Source organism: Myzus persicae, unplaced genomic scaffold (genome assembly GCF_001856785.1).
Source record: "Myzus persicae strain clone G006 unplaced genomic scaffold, MPER_G0061.0, whole genome shotgun sequence".
Taxonomy (NCBI): Eukaryota; Metazoa; Arthropoda; class Insecta; order Hemiptera; family Aphididae; genus Myzus; species Myzus persicae.
The window spans coordinates 180,299-201,363 of NW_019102160.1; the positions used below are offsets into that span (position 1 = coordinate 180,299).

The window sequence follows — 21,065 nt, forward strand, 5'->3', positions numbered from 1 at the left end:
AAATTCTTGATAAGAACATTCAGTGCCGTCCACAGCTGATATATAGAATAAAATATAATTATAATAGAATATAATTCTATATATCAGCCTGCTGTGGTGCCGTCATATCCGTGCTCGTTGTGCAACCATAGATACTATTTTTATCGTGCTCAAAACCATAGAACATAATGTTCTACGTCTATGGTCTATCTTCTATGTCACAACTGGTATTCACAAACAATAATCACAAAAATACCAAACAGCTGAGCATGAATGATAATACTTTATCAACATAAAGTATTCCGTATTCATTTTTAGTTCTTAGTTTCTTACATTTAACTTTTTACCAATGTTGATGAATGATGATCGATATTTAAGACGATATACTTACATTTTTATTTAATTTCCTCGAATTTGGACTTAAATATTAATTGATAATAGATTTTAATAATTTGAAATTTCTTATATTGAAGTAGGTATTCAATGAATTAAAATGAGTGGTAGTTCATTTGATTATAATTCACTTTCGTTCGGACGAATAGCATCAATACCAGACAAATCAGACGTAAGATATAATTGGTTATTAGTTTCCTTGGTTGTTTATTAGATGTAGGACATATTTATTATTTGTATAATTGTTTGTCATTCAAAATTTAAATGCACATTTAGTTTTACATAAAATTTTATACCTATATGCGTAGTTGTGATTTTTTAATTCAGATTAATAGATGACATTTGGTACTATATTATATTTGCTAGTATAACAGTTTATATGTATCCATATATTTATTATAACTGTATCTATGTTTATTTTATATTTTATTATTTTTAGGTTTTGGAATGCCGAGTATGTGAAGATATTTTCACTCTCCAAGGAGATAAAGTTCCGCGTTTACTCTATTGTGGACATACCATTTGTCATTCATGTTTGTTACGTTTGTACCAACGATGTTCTTCAGTTCAATGTCCGTTCGACCGGCAAGCAACTCCTATAGGACCCTCAGGAGTTTGGGGTTTAAAAAAGAATTTTGCATTATTAGAACTGCTTGAACGTTTACAAAGAAGCAATAAAGCAGAAATTAATATTAACTCATATTTAAATTCAGAAGCGATGGAAAAAGAAGAACAAGTAATTAGCCTACTGTATAGAAGAAGAAATGGACGCCATTTATATGGTTGAATGTCAAATAGTTGAACTTCGAAATCTTGAACATAAATTTATGTCAATATCTTGAACATTCAAAACCTTGAATTTCAAAATCTTGAACACCGAAGTCTATTTCAAAAATTCTCGCAAATCATTATTTTGGAAGTTATACCAAAAAAACAATAAAATAGTAATTTTTCAAAAATACGTGTTATCTACGATAAAAACATTAAAAAACTACATTTTGATTTTTTTTTTTTAATTGTATGTTTTTATGATGGATGGAAGTATGCATAAAGATTCTAATTATCGTACTTGCTGTTTAAAAATTCAAAAAATTGAAATCAAAAATGTTAAAAAAATTTAAAAAACAACTCGATATCACAATATCCCTCGCTGGTACTTGTCAGTTATCTCGACTACCATAAAAATGATAAAAAAACTGTTTTAAAAACTAGCAATAATTAATAATTCACTTTAAGAGGGAAATGCTCAAACATGCAATTTAAAATATCAATTTTTTGATGAAGTGTGTCAATGATGCTATGCTAGCGGCACTCGTCACTACGCTCCTCGGCGCCGTCGCTCCGCTCTGCTAATCGAAAATATCCCCTGACTTGCTGCACAAACCCACCTCATGTAGGTCACAGGGTAAAAACTAAATATATTAAGGTATTTATACCTTCCAACAATCGCTGATAATCTTAATAATAACAAAATAAAAAGTTCAAAGTTTTGCGGAAACTATTTATTTGTTCAAGATTTTGTTGTCCAAGTTTCTGAATGTTCAAGAAGTTGACATAAATTTATGTTCAAGATTTTATCGTTCAATATTTTGACATTCAATGTTTTGAAGACCTCCCGAAGAAATATATTAACTTGACATTTTTAATCATTTTTGTATTTTGTATAATTTACAGTTGCATATAATTTGTGATGAAAATGAAAACCATATAGCTGTTCTTTATTGCACTGTATGCTGTACGAACTTATGTTTTTATTGTTCTGAACAAACTCACAGTACACGGACATTAGCTAAACATCGCCGTGTTCCTATATCAGAAAAGCCACAAGAAAGACCTCGATGTCCATTACATCCATCTCATGTGGCCGAGTTTACTTGCTTGCAAGATAGTTGCCATCAACCATCACCTCCTTTAATGTGTTTTGTGTGTAAAGATTATGGGACACATAAAAATCATAAGGTATTAAGAAAACACCAAATCTGCATGTTTTGTCTGTCTTAAAAACATAAAAAATATTGTATTCAGCAGTACCATATTTATATTGTTACCTTTAATATTAGAGCTGTTAAAATATAAGAAATAATAAAAATATATTTATTTATAATGTATAAGAGTGATCTAACCTAATATCAAATTTAAAGGCGAAATATCTAAAACATCTCAAAGCCTTTTATTGATATTTTCATTTCAAAGTATGTTATTTTTAAACTATACAAAATATTACAATTTTAAAATGTATGCAACTCCCTTAATAATCTAAAAAAAATTAAGTGATAGCCTTTGAGGTGCCTCATATATTATTCCAACCTTTAAACTTGATAATATTGGTCAATTCAGTCTAATATTAAGTTAACAGTAAAAAAAATTGGTTCTTCTGAATTCAAATTTGCTGTATTGTACAATTATAAGATGGATACATATTATACGAGTTTGTCTTCCTGTTAAGAAATGTTCAATGTTTGATCAAATATTAATTCATATCCTGTGTGCTATCTATATGTTATGTGTATTTCAGCATACATTAGTAGAAACTGAAGCAGAAACTATACGATCAAAAGTGAAAAGTGCTGGGCCTTTGATGCGGAATTTAATGGAAGAAATGAATGACACCATTCAAAGATTAGGTGAGCATGTGTAATATTAATTACAAATAATTACCTAAATTAATTGTCTTTTTAAATTTGTAATCATAGTAACATACTTTTGTTCAGTTTACATTGTTATCCTATTTTTTAGATCAAGTAATGCTACGTTTAGAAGGTTTGGATTCAAATGGCTCAGTTGATGAAGAAAGTAATCCTGGTACATGCTCTTTAGCTCGTGCTAGAGTCCAGTTGTATTTCCAACATCTACGCGAAACATTACAAGTACAAGAAGCGGCTGCCTTAAGTGCTGTTGATACACATGTAAGAGAAAGATTAGGCTCACTGAGAAGCTTGCAAGAAGACTTAGCATCATCATTATCACAAGTGGCTGTCATATGTGTGCAATGTGAGCAGGCTGTTCGGCAGGATGATTTCCGTGTTATATCTGCCAGTGCAGACATTAATCAAGCACTAAATGTTATTGAAAAACATAAACAGATGTTTACTGAACTTGGTCCAGAACAATTACAACCGGATCCTAGTATACCTATAACTTTTACAAAAGTCAGTACTTGACCATTTATAATTTTCAATTTAATAAATTGTTCAATCATCATAGGATAATAGGGTGCATATTGGACCAAAAATGGAAATTCGTGTTGTCACTCTAGGATTGGATGGAGCCGGAAAAACTAGTGTACTTTTCAAATTGAAACAAAATGAATTTATGACTATGATTCCCACCCTTGGATTTAATGTAGAAACAGTTGACTATAAAAACATGAAGTTTACAATATGGGATGTCGGTGGGCAACCTAAATTGAGACCATTGTGGAAGCATTACTATCTCAATACACAGGTTTGTTTATACAATATTTTATTTTCAAACGAATAAGTTAACATAACTTAATGTTTATGGGTATTAATATTATAATAATGAATAAGCATTAACAACAATGCTATTAAAACTATCTTGCATTATTTAGGTATAAAATATGCATTGACTCTAGAGTATTTACTTGTGTATTGTTATAATAACACTGAATGTGATTTTTAGGCGGTTGTTTTCGTGATTGATTCCAGTGACCAACAGAGACTATTGGAATCATCTAACGAATTATCTAAGCTGATGACAGAAAAAGAATTGAAAGATGCTGCATTATTAATTTTAGCAAACAAACAAGTATGATATTATTTTTCTTTAAATAAATTTATCAATTATTATAAAATCATTAATTTTTTTGTCTATTTCTAAGGACATTCATGGATGTGTTACAATTGAAACCATTACTGAATTATTTGGCTTGTATAAATTGTGCTGTGGACGTAGTTGGCATATACAAGCTTGTGACGCACAGAGTGGTGCTGGTCTTCATGATGGACTTGATTGGCTTGCTAGACAACTGGTTGCTTCTGGTGTCCATGATCTCAACTAATAATATGATATTTAAAAACATATTTCCGAAATAATATGGTTTGCTTTAAATAACATACATCAACTATTTATTCTCCTTAGTTTTTAATACAAGTATTTATATTATATCTGAAAATATGTTTTACTTTTTGTTGAGATTGCCTTTGCATTTCAATTTTTATTGTTATTGTTATTTTGTTTTTCTATCAATTTGAGAATATCGTGCTGAAAATTATTTAAACATATTCTATTAAGTAATATTGTTTTATATTATTGCCATGCAAGTTGAATGCTATTTGAAACCAAAAAACTACTTACTGTATACTTAATATAAGAGAGAAAAGTATCGTACATAATAGAAACCATGTTTGTAAATAGAAGTCTGTATTTTGGGTCTAAAAACTTGAAGTTTATGAATTGTGTTGGGACAAAAACAGCACAATCGACCTAAAAGTATCCAGTAATAATAAAGTTTTTGGAAATTAAAGAAATATATTTTATTTTAATTATTAACTACAAATAAAAATTATTTGTTAAGTAAATAATCTATAAAAATCTATAAGAATTAATTTTAACAGTGGAATTTCTTAAAGTCTCAATTACTAATAGTTGGTTAATTAATATTTTACTTCTTTGTTTTGTCAAAAAAAAATCGTTGGCACTTATTTTTACTATGAGACCACTATGTTAACAACTATTTTAGTACCATATTTGAATGTTAGCCAAATAGGTAGTGTAACTTAATAATTAACATAAAAACATGTGCATTTCTAAATAAATCATACATGTAACGTAATAAGTTATTTATAATCAATAATATTATGTTATGCAAATGTTTATTTATAATTTATAGAAAATAAAATTTTAAATTTGAATGCATTATAATAATTTTATAACAAAGAAAATATTAACAAAATTGATCTGACAAAATCTTGTGCTAAATAAAATATTATTTCCACATTCCCCCTGTAGACAGTTTGATCTTTTATTACTATTTGTTTTTGATTAAAACCGTCAAATGTATCTATCGATTTGAAATCAACAAAGATGATTTAATGAAGCCAATTGTCCATCATTCACTGTATCCCTACAGTGTTGCTCAATGCTCACGGAGTCTTAGACAAACTATATACTCAACGGCTGCAGCTTACCAAAAATATCATTGCACATTTGTCTTTAAACTCTTCATTGATCTCGGCCAAAGTCTTGTGTTCCAACAAACCCAACCCGTAGATGAACACGACAATGTTGAGTGGTGTGCACACCGTTTGGTCGATGAATATCTTTTTGGCTATTGTGAACGCGTCCCTGGCCGGATATCGGTTGTCTAGCGTCCGGTAAAACATATGCCCGACTGATCCCAGGATGCTGCCTATGACTGCGATTCGCGCTAAACACGTCCGGAACCACATCAACACAAACGGTACACACTCATTAAAAATTTACGAAACACCCAACGACAAAATGTTGTCACCCATCGGACCTTGCCAGTGGGAGGGGAGCTTTTTCTCCCAGAGTAGATTTAGCCTTCTGCACAACATGCTTAGTGCTTACTGTCTTCAACGATTGCTTGTGAAAAATCTATACGAAATGATATTCGGAAAACCCACTCCTAATTACACGCAAAACAAATGCGCACTATTCCGATTACAGATTGCCGCGTCACTCGTTAAACTTGTCTAATATTATTTAATTAGTAATATGCATAGTAAGCCATAATGTCGGTACAAAGAATGCTATTGAAATATTACATTTTAGTTGGTACATATTATCTCTCAAGCTACTTAGATACTTTTATTTGATTTAACTGGTACTGGTAACAATTTATCGTACGCTTATATATTATTCTATATACAGGTACACGGCAGTCGGGAAACGTATGTTATTATGTTAATAATTTATAATATACGCATTTATGCAAATTACAACTGTACACGCTGCAACTTGAATCTCGGTTTTCTTACTCGTAGATTATTTTACCAATGGTTTTTCCATCTCCTAGATCCGTGACTCGAGTGCAATATTCATTTTTTTAGCCTTTCCCCCGTCCCAAATATTGATCATACGGTTGCCCATCGAATGCATAGGTACTTGCCGGTTCTCGACCAGTCGTAACCGTCGGACAACCCGTGGTAACGCTCCACGTTCTGTTGTGCGATGTCGCCGACGCTCATTATCACTGATCCGCTGAACGTGTTGATGGCGAAGTGATATTTGTCAAACACGTACACGGCCGTCCGAGTCATTACCGCGCAAATTTTTCTCCCCGCCGACATAATGCTATGCCTATGCGAGTACCTATGGAAATATATATTATGAGTTTATAAATCTATACAATATTGTTTACACCCGACCAAAACAACGAATGTGGATACTACAAAACGAAAAACGCTCCGAACCGCGAGCGAATTTTGGTACGCCTATATCGACCACCGGTAAAACAATAAATACTGAACTATATAGTGCGGTACAAGGTTTATTATTGTAAAGTATTTTTTTCATTTTTTATGTACATTGTCTAACAATCTTGGCTAAATGCCGGCCGTTCTGAATAATAAAATAGTAATAAATACCACGTAGGTGCCTACCATTGTATTGAAATCGACGTGTTGTTGTTCAACAATTTAATGTATTACTATGCTTGCTTGATCACGGTTTATGATTTATCGAGTATTGTAGACAACGCAAAAGAAATATGAGCACGGGACTAATCACTAATAATTTTAATATCGCGTACAATTTCTATGCTCATAATAATTGATTACTGTAGACTATTGTTTTAACATATTATATAGATAAATGATAATTATGTATGTACCAAATGTACCTAATGAAATTATAGGCACTTGTGTACCTACAACAATTTTTCGCGCATTTCTTGTTATAAATTGGAGTTTATAAATTATAATAGTAGAGTTTCGGGAAGGAGTGTTAACGACTTTTTAAAGACTTTATTATTTACACGATATGGTAATATGGTATTATATACTATAGGATGATGTGTATACTATAGGTGTATGTATATTTTATATAATATATATACCTATAACCTATACCTATGTGGCTATGTACTATATACCAAAATTACCCTAAAGTAAATTGTATTAATTAATTGAGATGTATATGGTATACTGTATGTCTGTATACACACATGATTTTTTCTCTCATTATTTTAGTATTTATTTGTTTTATTATCAATCTAGTATAAAATCAATGCAAATCAAACATTTAAAAATAAAACACCATGTGTGTATCACAAATTGTTTCTAAATTATAATATAGGTAGAGTCGGCGTCCGTCTACCCAGTCACTCCCATATTCATAATCAATAATCATATAATATATACTTTATATGTTTTATGTATAATGCACATAAGTAATATGTCATAATTCATAGGTAGGTATAGGTATATCGAAATATCGTATATATATAATATATAATGACTATATACATTTACAATAATATATATAGATAATCTATACGTTTTGTTTACTTGTTATTAGTTACTTAATAGTATTTAAATATTATTAATTATTTTAATATTATTTTATAGGTATAGGTGGTCGACAGGCACTACGCATATACAACTGGTGTCTAAAAAGGTTTATTGGTGTTCATACGCTTCCGTCATAATAAATAAGTTACCAGCTATTATTGATTTTATGCTGTTATATAAATAAATAATTGATCAATACAATCGTTGACAGTATTTACTATCTGCACTCCTATATTTATGTAATCTGAAATAACTTTCTTTTCATATCAGCACTGCTGTCTATAGTGTCAGTTTGAACATATATTATTTTTAAATAAATTATATACCTTACCTATATGGCTTAATGACTATAATTCACCTATATTACTTACTATGGATTAGCTATATGTTTAATACTTCCAAAGTACCTATTGTAATCAATGATAGTAATGATATTACCTACTTACGAGCGACGTGTATGGGTAATATCTATTATTTTTTAATTTCTTATTTTTTTAAAAAAAACATGCCTTTTTTACTTGAATTTTAGATCAAGACTCAAAGGTTGGGTTCTAAAATAAATGTGGACGATATGCATACACAGGGGCAGTTATTGACAAGTCCCAAAGGTAGGAGCAAAAATGTAGATACACACATCTCCTGTTTTCCGTTGATGTAGTTATATATTATAGCAGGTGTACCACGTACATAGAAGTAATTGTGAAGTAATAATGAAACAATTTATAACGTGTCTTTATGTTGTAATGACTATGTGAGTGATGATTATTACTTATTTGAATTACACTAAATAGGTACGTGCTTACACATTTGCTCAGACCAATGTTGCCAAAGGGAACGAACCATCCAGACCAACAACCTCTGTTAAACTGTCGTTGGACGGAACTGGTTACCTTTATAATATAATATTTGAACACATTATTGATATTGAATTGATATTATATTAATTAAAATAATATTATACGCTTCAAAAAAAGTGTCGGCTTATCGATACCTACTTATTTTAGATTATAATACATTAATAATGCCTTATAGATTAATAAATAATAATATAGTAGGACAATAGGGGTTATCTACTATAGTAGTATAGTATGTCACTACCCGATACCTACCTATACACAATTTTAATAACAATATATTTTAATTAAAAATCATTAATAACAATATAAATAATATAATATTATGTAGTTTATTTTTTCTCTTATCAATATTTAATTACCTTTACCTGGGTATATTTATTATTACGTGTTTAATATTGTTTTAATTATTTTTTCAGTTTTAAATTAATACACTATATGTCTATATGTACAGGTCCTAATTATTATCTACAGTTTAATTTCATGATAGAGCATTTTTATGAGCTCCATCATCCATATACATGCAGGCAATTACTTTAATTTACGTTTAATGTTGAAACTATTCGATATTCGGATATCATATGCAAATATGTGATACACGTATACTTCGTATAGGTACATCATAGTTAACGTTGTACACACCACCTGTTGTATGCAAATAATATATATTATATATATATATATATATATATAGGCATTAATCAGACATTTTAATCTTTTACTACATATATAATATGTCCTATAATTATATAATCTTTCCAACCTGTTGTTATTTATTACCATATTGTAAATGTATCTGTTATTATTTATGTCTATACTACCTATGGGCTATGCATACAGAATCATCAGAAATTCGTGTTATTAAAACAGTAGATTTTATAATACGTCATATAATATTATAGGTACCTAATATATTACACTGAGTACTGACTATACATTTGATATTATGTAATCCTCTATAATTGTGTTATTTTATACTTATGATCTGCAATAAACACCTATGAGATAAATATCTAAACAGAGACATTATTATTGGTTATTTCAGGTGTGCAGAGTTTCAAGAAGGGCATTTTAATTTTTCACCAGGCCATACAACAATAGATATATCTATTTATGTATATCATCCTGCTTGTAATGATTTCCATAAATCATTTTAGCCCTAGTTATGCCACTGACGTAGGTACAGTTAAGGATGCTGAAAATTTAAAATTAGGATAAATATTTTGGAAATCTACCTGTATAACAGGTAATAATTATTATAGATACGCCACACGCATAATAATGGTGAAAAGTTGGAAAACTCTACGATTATCTAATGTTTTCCGAATTGAAACAAAATAATTACAATCAGAAAGATTGTTATTAATTTTAAATTTTTAGTTAAAAATCTTACTTTATCAAATTTTAACTTCAAATACTTCAAAAAAATCAAATCCTTTTTTCGAATATATATTTTCTACATTTTTTAATTGCTGTAGAACACCTTATTTTATCAACATAAATCTAAAAAATAATTTTAAAAATCTATAATTTCATTCCAAATGTTATTAAATACTAAGAAGAGTCAAAATTTAAAAAATTATAACATCATAAAGTATAGAAAATAAATAATATTTGGTTAAAATGTCAAGCCTCTATAGACTATAGTTATTCATTTTTGAATTAATAACATAAAAACAAAATCGATTGAATCCAACACTTTTTTACGTAAATATTTCAAATTTTGTGTAATTATTAATTTTATTACTGCAGGGCATATTTTACTTTATTTTCAAAAGATGACGACGGCACAAAAATTGAAAAACAAAATATATACACATCATTTCAAATCCAATTAACTGGGCAGTTTAGGGGAGGGGGGTCGCTGAGTCAAAATTGACCCAGGCCACCGAAGACCATTATTGGGGAACCAAAAAAGTCACGTTGAGTAAGTGTAAGACCTATATAGTCCATAGACTTTAAGAGCTATCAGCACATTTTTGTGAAAAGTATGTACCTAAAGGTCCTAGATTTAATAAGCTGAAATAAAAGTTAGATAAAAAGGGCCTCTTCCGTGATTCTACCCCAGTTCCCAAAATATGTCTGAACGGGCTTGCTGGTTAATACAATCGTAGCTCCAAATTTAAAGTTTAATTGAAATATTATCAATGATTTTTGAAATATATAGGTACTAAGGATTTGACTTCGATTACAAAATGAGTGTCCTATTTAATTAAAATATTAAGTATCTATAGGAGGCGGAACAAACTGGAAGAATTTGGCGATGAATATAGAGAAGGCTGGAGAATTGGTTGTGAGACGAGAGGTCCTAGGGGCCGATTAACCCCCCAAAAAAATTAAGTACTTAATGGGTTTTGAAATGTTGAGGTTTTAACTCCTGCTCTGATAATTTCACATATTTCCAGCACTTACAACTCACTATATAATATCGTATACCTATTATACCAGTTGTTTGGTACGTAATCGGAGTCCAACCAATTTGTTGCACGTGTTGTCACTGCATAGGTTATCAGTGTAATCATGATAAATATAATTATTTCTATCATGAGTATACATAATCAATACACGTCGTACTATACAGTACAATTAGTGTATAGTACCTACCTGTCCTACCTAGTTTATACATTTATAATATATGTTATATTATTTATAGTTTCTAAAACATTATGATATTATAGTCAAATATATAGTATCATACCACATATTTATAATTATGGCTATTTGTCCATTCCTAGATAATATCTGTATATTACCTATCTAAGGTCACTTATAATATATGTTAACAAAAGCACAAATTTAATTTATGATATATTATTTAGGTATGTATGTATAAGTATAATAATATTAAGATTATATAGATCTGTTATTTTGTATTAGTCGCCTGTAGGACGTGACCACGTATATAGCACTATAGCCACGTACACACATATTATAAGCGTTGCTTGATAAGCTTATATTTGGAGGGCTAAAGTATTAAGTAGGTACCTATATTGGCTCTATTTTTTCATAAGCATTATTATTTAAATACACCAGTACTAAAATAATTTGAATTAACTAGCTTAAGTGTAATATGTCCATAGATAATACGTTATTATTATCAGGTTTGAATAGTGTTTATTTTTCATAATCATTATTCGCAGTATACTTCGTGAGTTTAATTTTATACTTGGAAAGCCTTAGTCCTCCCCCATAAGCTTCACCAATGAGCAATGGCCACACATATATATAGTAGCTACTAGCTGTACTCATGTATATTATATGTTATTTAATGTTATTCAATTATAAGATATATTTGGCACAGTAAGGAGGGAAACTAATAGACAGAATTATTGTTTATGCGAGACTTTGGATAATAGATATTATTTGTTTTAATACTTTAATTTCAGTATAATATCAATTGAATGAATACTTAAATTATTATACCCAAAATTAATAACATTTTTGTAAATTGGAATCATTTCCTCATTTTCTTTTTTGTTAAAAATTAATTTAAAGGACTTGATAACACTTTTAAATACACAAACTATAAACTGAACCCATGGGTTGTGGCGTAGGCGTATACGATGTGCAGCTGCTTTTTTGTTTACCTTATTCCATTATTACTATAGGACTCGTATAAGCTTTTCAGTCTTGTTTTTAAACAAGTCAATAGGTACGACTTGGAGCTTTTAAAAATATTTTGTTTTTGAGTATAAGTATCAAACATATATTCATATATTTTTAACATTTTCTTTGAATTTTTGTGCCGCGCTAAATTTCTACATAGCATGCACATGCACCTACACTGCAATATATCACTATTATCACTTATTAGCTGGTCTGCTAATATTCATAAATTGATTAACTATTATTTAAATCTTGAATATTTATTATTTATTTTGTATCTCACGATTTGCTAGCCATAAAAAAGAGCACTTAACTACAACTATAAAGTATAAATACAGTAAAAAATCCTAAGATTGCCCTAAAAATAAAAAAATGTAAGATAAAATGTTATATATTACAGAATATTCATCCTAATTATTATGCAAATAGAATTTATAGAAAATACAATAATTTATACATAACTAATAAGTCCCGGTTTAGACGGGACTACCAATTTTGAATTTTTAGCTTACCGATAAAATGTATTGTCCTTCGCGACAGAATATTGTCCCAGAATTGAAATTCACTAATTATTAATTAATAATTATCATGTTTATATTTAGTCTTTTATTACACATTTCTAGTAGAGAAACAATGCTGTTTTAATGAAAGTTAAAATACCTAAACAAACAAGTTGATTACTTGAATTATACTTATTAATTATTTTTTCAGCTTGGTGTAGACCATGGTTCTATAGTTGATACCATCTATAGTAGGTATATCGAATATATTTAGCTGTAATAACAACTATTATTTTGACAAATACTTTTTATAGGAAAAAAAAATTCTTAGTATAGTAATTGTTTTGCCGTTCCAGTGTTTCACGACGGCAATTTTTATATCACTTATCAGTTATCACTAATCAATAATATTGTCGGTCGATTTATAACACTGAGTTAGTTTCTTAGTTTTTACTTTATTAATCGTATGTTGTACACAGGCGTATGTCAACCCTATAAGTACTAAACTCCTAAAAGGGGGTGGAGTTTCATATAAGTGTCCTGGGTCCCGGGGTGTCACAATTCTAAATACGATCCTGAGCCTGATCCTGGTGAGGTACCTACGTACATTAAAGAGCTTGACAAAATAAGTCTCACGATTCCTATAACAGTTTAATTCGTTTTGATTAATATTAGTTTAACTCCTCAAACATATTTTACGCTTCAGAGTAGTTCAGACATCTTGGAATATTACCAGAAAAGTCATTTAAATCAAGTTTTAATAACAAGGGACTTCAATTGTTTTTCTTTTCTATAGGCACAATTGTATCAATGCGCTTTGTAATAATTACCTATTAATCATTGTACCTATACATCTGTTCTAATATAGTTGTGTAAATATGTAACTATTGTAAAGTTATAACGTGGAATTAAAATAGTAAAAAAGTTCGTAGGTTATGAACCTGATAATTTTCAACAATTAAACGTGCTGTATACCTAATACAATTTTATTAAATATATTATGTATAGGTAGGTACCGTACATTACAATTTTTTGTAGGTAATATTATAATATTAATGTATACATCGTAATATATGTAATAAATAATATAATATGTATCTTACCTGTAGGCCCATGGACTATTCGTTGTTGTAGGACTAGGTGACACAAAGTTTAGCGTAAAATACGAACCTACATTCAAATATGTGAGTTCGAAATAAGAAAACGTAGGTACTGATTACTAGTTGCATAGAAGTCCAGTTGTCAAAAGATTCAGTATTCAGGTAACGATTTGTTGCTGAGGTAGTAGTTGCCCATGCACTGGATATACGATCTCACTAATTGTCAGAATAGAAATGGCTCTGTGATTTCAAGGAATATCTTTGCTTTGGACATCTGCAGATCCTATTTTCGGCCGCCCGTCTCTTTAGTGAAAGCAGACCCTAAGCTACATTATATTATGAATACCTACAAATTAACCACCATTTGCTTGACAGCATTAAATTCGCGAGGTGTAGTTATTGTACCTACATATTTTATATAGGGGGTGACGACCCTTGTGCACGACAAATGGGCTATTATTTATTATATTTAAGTTTAGTTATTACAATGATTGAATGATGTTTGAGCGATTTTAATGGTTGTAAATATTTATACTTGGCAACATCAAAAATTGAAATAAAAACAAAATGTTTTAAGTGCCCATAATAAGTACTACCCATATATATTATATTATTTACTATGTAAGTATACATAAGACATGGATATATTAGGTAAAGATAGTTATAACCCATTCTATTAAAACTGAATACCTCGATAAAGTTGGATAATACACGAATTATTTATTAATACTATTAATAATTAGTATCCTGAATAAGTGAAGTAAAAATTAATGGTGAACCCTCGATAATGAACGGATTTATATATTATTCTAAACATAATGCATTCAAATTTTGGCGGCATTTATCATCGACTGTGGTGGCGTCGTCGGCGGTCGCTGTTGTGTCGTGTATAGTTTTTAGGTTATTTGCGGCGTCGGCGGTCGACCGTCACGGCGTGTTGTACGCCGGTTGGCTGAACGACCGGGCCAATCGCCGGAGTCCATCTGTCTTGACTTCAAATATCCGAAGTGCGATATCCCGGTTGCCCGCCGTCGTCGTCACCATTCACTAGTGCCCGCGTACTCATTAAACTTCGATCATCCAGGAACGCACCTTTACGCGCGAGAGTCGCTGGCGATCTCGTCAATTTTCCTTTTGGTAGTCGACGCCGCATCAAATCCCGACACCGTCGGCAGAAGATTTTCACCCGTTAAGTATATATATTTTATTTAATATATATTATAATATCCGTTCAACATGAGAGCACCGACGAAGTTGTCGCTTTGCGCACTGTTCTGCCTGGCTACCGCCCTAGCCGTCAGCGCGGAAATCTACTTCGAAGAGAACTTCCCCGACGGTATGTATTATTATTATTTGTAGCCAATGTTTGATCGTACGACCGCCAACCACAGTATTTATTTGATGTTATCGTTTCGTAGATTCGTTTGAGACCGAATGGACATACTCGGAACATCCCGGCAAAGAGTTTGGCAAGTTTGTTCACAGTTCAGGTGCTTTCTACAACGATGTTGAGGCTGACAAGGGTATACAGACGTCTCAAGACGCTCGGTTCTATGCCTTGTCCAAGAAATTCGCGCCGTTCAGTAATGAAGGCAAGGACCTCGTCATCCAGTACACTGTTAAACACGAGCAAAATATTGATTGCGGTGGTGGATATGTTAAGCTGTTCAACTGTAATTTGGAACCAAAGAAAATGCACGGTGAAACTCCGTATGAAATTATGTTCGGTAAATATATTTTTCTTGTATTAGTTATCTAGGGATCAACAGCACAGTTCAAAACTATTAAGTTCATACAATAAGGTAGTTCAATATTAACAAAAACTGAATAGGTTGATGCCAACTTTTGTATTATTTTAAGGGATTTTGTATAGCAAAAATAAATCCATTAATACCTTATTATAAATAAAGCTTGATGAGGTACTACTTTTCTGAATTAACATTAAGCCCTGTATATTATAATGGGTTATTATTTAAATTACTTGATCAAATTATCAATTTTATTTATAGGTACTCTAAACAAATTTAAGTTATTATGACACTGAATAAATGAAATATAATAATATAATATGATCAAGTTTATTATAAAATGATTAAAATGTATATTTTACTTGACAAATATAATTCATAACTATTCAATTATTCTCAAACTTCTTTTGAGCCATTAGTGTTTACCGGGATGTTAACTAATGAACGTAATATGTATATTCTATACAACTATGTGGGTAGTAGGTACTTATTACTGTTTGAGTTTAATTTAAAAGTAATTTTAAATGTAAGTTTGTATTATTCATGATATGTTCATTAGATTCTAATTAGTCAATATGTATTACTTATTCTTAACATTAAATTGAAATATAAGCTAGTTACCTATAAGAAATTTTACAAGTATTTGTGGCTTAAGAGTTTCCTTGCTCTTTTATGATAGTGATAAAGATTAGAGAAAGTTGCTTGTATCATAATGAAAGTAGTATTTGAAATAGAAAAATGAATGAAAGTATATTATTGATTGAAAGCAAGATTACATTAAAAACAGATTTAGTTTTGTTCTAATATTAGTAAAAATGAAATAATGGCCAATTGATCCACTTAGATATGTTACATGTTACTGTAAAATAAAACAAAAAGCGGTTATTTAATATTAATTAAATATTTTTGATTTGTAGATATTGTTGATTAATTAATTTGTTTGTTCAAACAGACTGTCAACAATACTTTTTTTTTGTTTCCTCTTGTTACTAATGAGTAAACATAATTTTTTTTGTTTGTGGTTTGTTACTTAATTGATTTCTATCAATCAATTTTATCTGCATCATAGAATGATTCTATTTCAAATATGTTTGACTAATAATTTTTATTTTTAGAAAATTGACCTATTATGAATTATAACATTTTATTATAAATTAAACCATTTTTTTTTTTTAATTATAAAAATAGGAAAATAAATAATTGTATAAGGTAAGATAAAATTTAACCTAACCTTACCTATTAACTTTAAATATGTTGACTGTGTAATTCTCTTGGAGTTTTCACCCAATGTATGGTAAAAGTAAAAAATAATATAAAGAAACTGCTCTTATGTGAAAATATGTCTAAACGACATATGTATACATATTTTAAAACCTGTGTTTATTGATAATAATAATTAAATAACATTCAGCCACGCGCAGGGAATAATCAACCATTTACTTAATATATATTGGACATCAGATGCGTTGCTGATTGAACTTCATGACTACAATTTGCGTCAGTACTCAGTCAACGTGTTAATAGTTCCTTGATTTTAGTTAACTTTATTTTATTATTAGGGTTTTATATAATTAGTAAAAACTCTTAGTAATGACACTTTAAAAAAAGTCATAGAATTAATAACCATTGTATTGGCTATAAATTTATGTTGACTACAAGATTTTGGTTTTAATAACCAAAATTGTATTATATTAAATTTTATCATTAGGTACAATCAATTAATTCTGCGAAATATATATTGAATTTATAAATTTATTTGGTATAATATATGACACTATGAGAATATTTCTTTAGAAATTGTTTAGTTCTTCTAAACATTTAACTGATTTAACACCATTTAAAATTTGAGTAAATATTTCTAATTTAGTACAGTTTAGTTTGCATATAAATGACATTTTAATAGGCAGGAGTACTTAACACTTAAAAATCAAAATTCATTATAAACAGTTATGCTTAGTAATTTTAGAACTGGAGCACTCATATAAGTATTTAAAATGACTCATTGTTCAAGTATTCTTCATAGAAATTAATATACATTGGATTGTTATATACATTACTATTTAACTTTTGGAGTAATTTTTAAGTACATATTGATACGTTTCTGTAAATGTTACACGTAATACATTTTCTGAAAATAATCTTTTGAATACTTCATACTTCAAAAACAATTTCTCAAAGATAATTAATATTATCTGCTTGTTGAAATAGTATACATTGTTTAAGTACTTTTTAGGATTAAGTAATAATATTTATTTGAGTACCTACCTATTTCTAGAAAAAAATTAATTGACAAATAATGATATGAATTTATGATAATGAATAAAATTAAGAGTTAAATAATATAGTGCTTGAGCTCATAATATATTAATATCTGATAAACACCTGTTTTCAATTGTTATATACTTTCCCCTACGAAGATGCTGTATTCGTAAATAAAAATCATTATTTATGGGTATATTTTTACCAATTTAATGTTTTAAAGTTCTTCTTGATTTCTTTTAAAATTAAGTAACTAAATACATTATAGTATGATTGTTTTTAATTTTCCATTTATTGTACTCCTGTAGTCTTCATTTTTTCAACAAAAGTTTTTTATTTCTAGGACCTGATATCTGTGGACCTGGCACAAAGAAAGTACATGTTATCTTCAGCTACAATGGCAAAAACTTATTGATCAATAAAGATATTCGTTGTCGCGATGATGTCTACACTCATGTTTACACACTTATTGTAAAGCCTGATAATACCTATGAAGTATTAATTGACAACGAGAAGGTAGAATCTGGTGAATTAGAAGCCGATTGGGACTTTTTGCCTCCCAAGAAAATCAAGGATCCTGAAGCTAAGAAACCTGAAGATTGGGATGAGAAGCCTACTATTGATGACCCCAATGATGAGAAACCAGAAGATTGGGATAAGCCAGAACACATTCCTGACCCAGCTGCCACTAAGCCAGAAGATTGGGACGATGAAATGGACGGTGAATGGGAACCAGCAATGATTGATAATCCAGATTTTAAGGGCGAATGGAAACCAAAACAGATTGATAACCCAAATTACAAGGTATGAATAAATATAAAAATTGTATATTAATACAATTGTATAATTAATTTTTTTATGGTAAAATATACTGTAAAAAATGTTTTAAATTGAATGAACCATATTATTAAATGTCTATGATGTTTAAAGGGAGTATGGGTACATCCAGAAATTGACAATCCAGAATACAAACAAGATGATAAACTTTACGCAAGAAAAGAAATTTGTGCTCTTGGTTTTGACTTGTGGCAAGTAAAATCTGGTACTATTTTCAACAATGTTTTGATCACAGACGACATTGAAGTAGCTAAAGAAAAGGCAGATGCCATCTGGAAATCAAGATATGTAAGTAAAATGTATATTTTAAAGGTTGAGTGTAATTTTAAAATTATTTTTATTTTTTTAGGAGGGTGAGAAGAAGATGAAGGAAGCAATGGATGAAGAAGAAAGAAAGAAAGAAGAACAAGAAGCAAAGAAATCTGATGATGCTGCCCAACCTGATGAGGAAGACGAAGAAGAGGATGAAGACCTTGCATCCAAATCTGAAGAAGCCCACGATGAATTGTAAAAAAAAGACTGTGTGTAAAATGTCATTGTTTAAGTTGATATATGATTATTATTTTACTGTATTATTTATTTTAAATTTTATCCGACCAGTTTAGGACTGCCACATATTGTTTTTCATTGAGCACTCACTCACTCACACCTATATTTTTTTTAACATAGCGTGCGATTAATGTTAATTTATGTCTCTATCCCTCTCATATCTATCTTCTAAGGAACCTGTTGTTATTTTGCAATGATTCAAATGATGTGAAAAACAAAAATTAATTTTGGCCACCTTTACTTGTAATATTGATGTTCATATACTTATATTTGTTTACATTTGTAATTAACTCCCTAGGTAAATTCCTCCTACTTAAAACATTTTTTTCTTAAGGTCAAATATGTTTAAATTATCTTCTTATTCTATATATTTATTTGTCAACAATATTGAATATTTATGGCTTGTACATTTGTAGAACAACAGTAACAGAAGAAAACCACACTACTTAAGGTTTATACTATTTTATAAAAAAAAAATTGTGTATAAAATAAAAATTGAATAGGATAAAAAATAAAGTTTAAAAAATGTTTTTTTTTGTTGTCCTTTTTATCTAATTAATCCCTTACAAATGAGGCATGTACATATTATTTTGTATGGTTGCAATGAAATTATATAATATAATTGTGTATAATATTGTGTTTTTATTTTAATTGATATGTCCATGTTTGATTGTATGTACTGGAACATTAAAATTTAACTATCTGAGTGAAAAATGTTTGATTAGTTTCACTAGGATAACAGGTACTCACTTAACAAGTAAATGATTATGAACCAACTTCAATAAATGGGAAGCACCTTCAAAAACATGAATATTATTTTCAGTTATAGAATGTTCAAAAGAAGTAATTTCTGTTGACACATCTAAACTTTTCTATAAACGAACGTTGGAAGACCCCATGGCTCACCATTGAGAAGTACTACTTTAAATCCAATAAATACTGTATAACCTTTCAACTAATAAAGTAGTTATTTTGTATCAGAGTTATAGAAAAATGGTTGCTTCCAATCGCTTAAGTACTAAACCTTTTCATATTATTTTGCAAATATATATCAACTGTTATAAGAAATACAATTATAATAAAATAAAAGTTAATACCTCTGTTCTAGCAGTTGCTGTTTGCACATATTTGTGTGGTCCAAAAACCCTTACATTGTTTTTCTCAAAACAAATTCAACTTGAGACTTAAGTTTCATCAAAGCTAACTACTGTTAGTCTATCAGAAGTATTCTGAGGTTCAGCTAATAAACATAGTTAAGTATAAGTTTATTTGAAAAGTTATGGTTTATAGCTTAATACAAATTAAAAATATATGCCTTTTGCATTCATGAAAAATAAAACAGATGTCAAAATTATCCTGTTATATGAAAAAATTGAAAGCCCATCTTTAGAATGTAGTTAATTAGTTTAGTCATAATAACATAACTAGAGTTCATAGGTTTATTGTTAGAAAAATTAAAATAAAAAAAATAGTTGTCTAATGAATTATTTTACCAGGTAAACGAAATGTTTTCTTTCCTTTATCTTTGTAATCCAATACAGTAAAACGAGATGAAGAGAAACAATGGTGATTAGATCATAATGATAATATTACTTTGACACTTCCACGACTGAATATCAATGTTATCAATATGAAACCTTCACTAAATTGGATACACATTAATATGCAATTCATTGAACTAAAAACTCTCCATTAATTTCTACTTCCATACGGGTAAACATCAATGAGCAACTACTGATAATTA

At 29.4% G+C, this 21,065-nt stretch overlaps 3 protein-coding genes and 1 long non-coding RNA gene across 6 annotated transcripts; 3 read left to right on the forward strand and 1 right to left on the reverse strand.

Annotated features, from left to right (window-relative positions):
- Positions 1 to 117: 117 nt before the first annotated feature.
- On the forward strand, positions 118 to 4,527 carry LOC111031409 (E3 ubiquitin-protein ligase TRIM23-like). The gene is made up of 8 exons (XM_022311329.1): positions 118 to 544; positions 812 to 1,108; positions 2,047 to 2,331; positions 2,888 to 2,996; positions 3,109 to 3,521; positions 3,577 to 3,816; positions 4,015 to 4,140; positions 4,214 to 4,527. Exons 1-8 carry the CDS (start codon positions 473 to 475, stop codon positions 4,391 to 4,393), a joined length of 1,722 nt encoding a protein of 573 aa, XP_022167021.1. The 5' UTR covers positions 118 to 472; the 3' UTR covers positions 4,394 to 4,527.
- Positions 4,290 to 7,355, reverse strand: LOC111031413 (mpv17-like protein 2). Of its 3 annotated transcripts, none has more exons than XR_002604201.1 (5): positions 6,467 to 6,673; positions 5,523 to 5,761; positions 4,690 to 4,818; positions 4,452 to 4,596; positions 4,290 to 4,389 (listed from the first exon to the last, which is right to left on the reverse strand). XR_002604201.1 is itself a non-coding variant. In XM_022311335.1 (5 exons), the coding sequence occupies exons 2-5, from the start codon at positions 6,645 to 6,647 to the stop codon at positions 4,543 to 4,545; spliced, it is 603 nt and encodes a 200-aa protein (XP_022167027.1). In that variant the 5' UTR covers positions 6,648 to 6,669; positions 6,960 to 7,355; the 3' UTR covers positions 4,535 to 4,542. The 3 variants fall into 3 exon arrangements, 2 of the variants coding, with proteins under 2 accessions (XP_022167027.1, XP_022167028.1); XM_022311335.1 differs by lacking the exon at positions 4,290 to 4,389 and adding an exon at positions 6,960 to 7,355 and having other exon boundaries at positions 4,535 to 4,596; positions 6,467 to 6,669; XM_022311336.1 differs by lacking the exons at positions 4,290 to 4,389; positions 4,690 to 4,818 and having other exon boundaries at positions 4,535 to 4,596.
- LOC111031414 lies at positions 6,713 to 8,202 on the forward strand. Its single transcript, XR_002604202.1, has 2 exons — positions 6,713 to 6,806; positions 7,926 to 8,202. It is a non-coding gene; the product is annotated as an uncharacterized LOC111031414 (long non-coding RNA).
- Positions 8,203 to 14,949: 6,747 nt separating this feature from the next.
- LOC111031412 (calreticulin-like) lies at positions 14,950 to 19,851 on the forward strand. The gene is made up of 5 exons (XM_022311334.1): positions 14,950 to 15,264; positions 15,347 to 15,655; positions 18,279 to 18,739; positions 18,866 to 19,060; positions 19,122 to 19,851. Exons 1-5 carry the CDS (start codon positions 15,165 to 15,167, stop codon positions 19,281 to 19,283), a joined length of 1,227 nt encoding a protein of 408 aa, XP_022167026.1. The 5' UTR covers positions 14,950 to 15,164; the 3' UTR covers positions 19,284 to 19,851.
- The last annotated feature ends 1,214 nt before the right edge of the window (positions 19,852 to 21,065 follow it).

What these genes read in the sequence shown, in the direction of transcription:
- LOC111031409 (XM_022311329.1), top strand. Translation starts at nt 473, where the DNA reads ATGAGTGGTAGTTCATTTGATTATAATTCACTTTCGTTCGGACGAATA. An exon ending in TACCTATAACTTTTACAAAA is followed by an intron (nt 3,522 to 3,576) that starts GTCAGTACTTGA and finishes CAATCATCATAG; the next exon opens with GATAATAGGGTGCATATTGG. An exon ending in ATTACTATCTCAATACACAG is followed by an intron (nt 3,817 to 4,014) that starts GTTTGTTTATAC and finishes TGTGATTTTTAG; the next exon opens with GCGGTTGTTTTCGTGATTGA.
- LOC111031413 (XM_022311335.1), bottom strand. Translation starts at nt 6,647, where the DNA reads ATGTCGGCGGGGAGAAAAATTTGCGCGGTAATGACTCGGACGGCCGTG. An exon ending in AATGTGCAATGATATTTTTG is followed by an intron (nt 4,819 to 5,522) that starts GTAAGCTGCAGC and finishes GGATACTTTTAG; the next exon opens with GTCGATTGTGCTGTTTTTGT. An exon ending in TCTCTTATATTAAGTATACA is followed by an intron (nt 4,597 to 4,689) that starts GTAAGTAGTTTT and finishes AATAATTTTCAG; the next exon opens with CACGATATTCTCAAATTGAT.
- LOC111031412 (XM_022311334.1), top strand. Translation starts at nt 15,165, where the DNA reads ATGAGAGCACCGACGAAGTTGTCGCTTTGCGCACTGTTCTGCCTGGCT. An exon ending in TTGATAACCCAAATTACAAG is followed by an intron (nt 18,740 to 18,865) that starts GTATGAATAAAT and finishes TGATGTTTAAAG; the next exon opens with GGAGTATGGGTACATCCAGA. An exon ending in CCATCTGGAAATCAAGATAT is followed by an intron (nt 19,061 to 19,121) that starts GTAAGTAAAATG and finishes TTATTTTTTTAG; the next exon opens with GAGGGTGAGAAGAAGATGAA.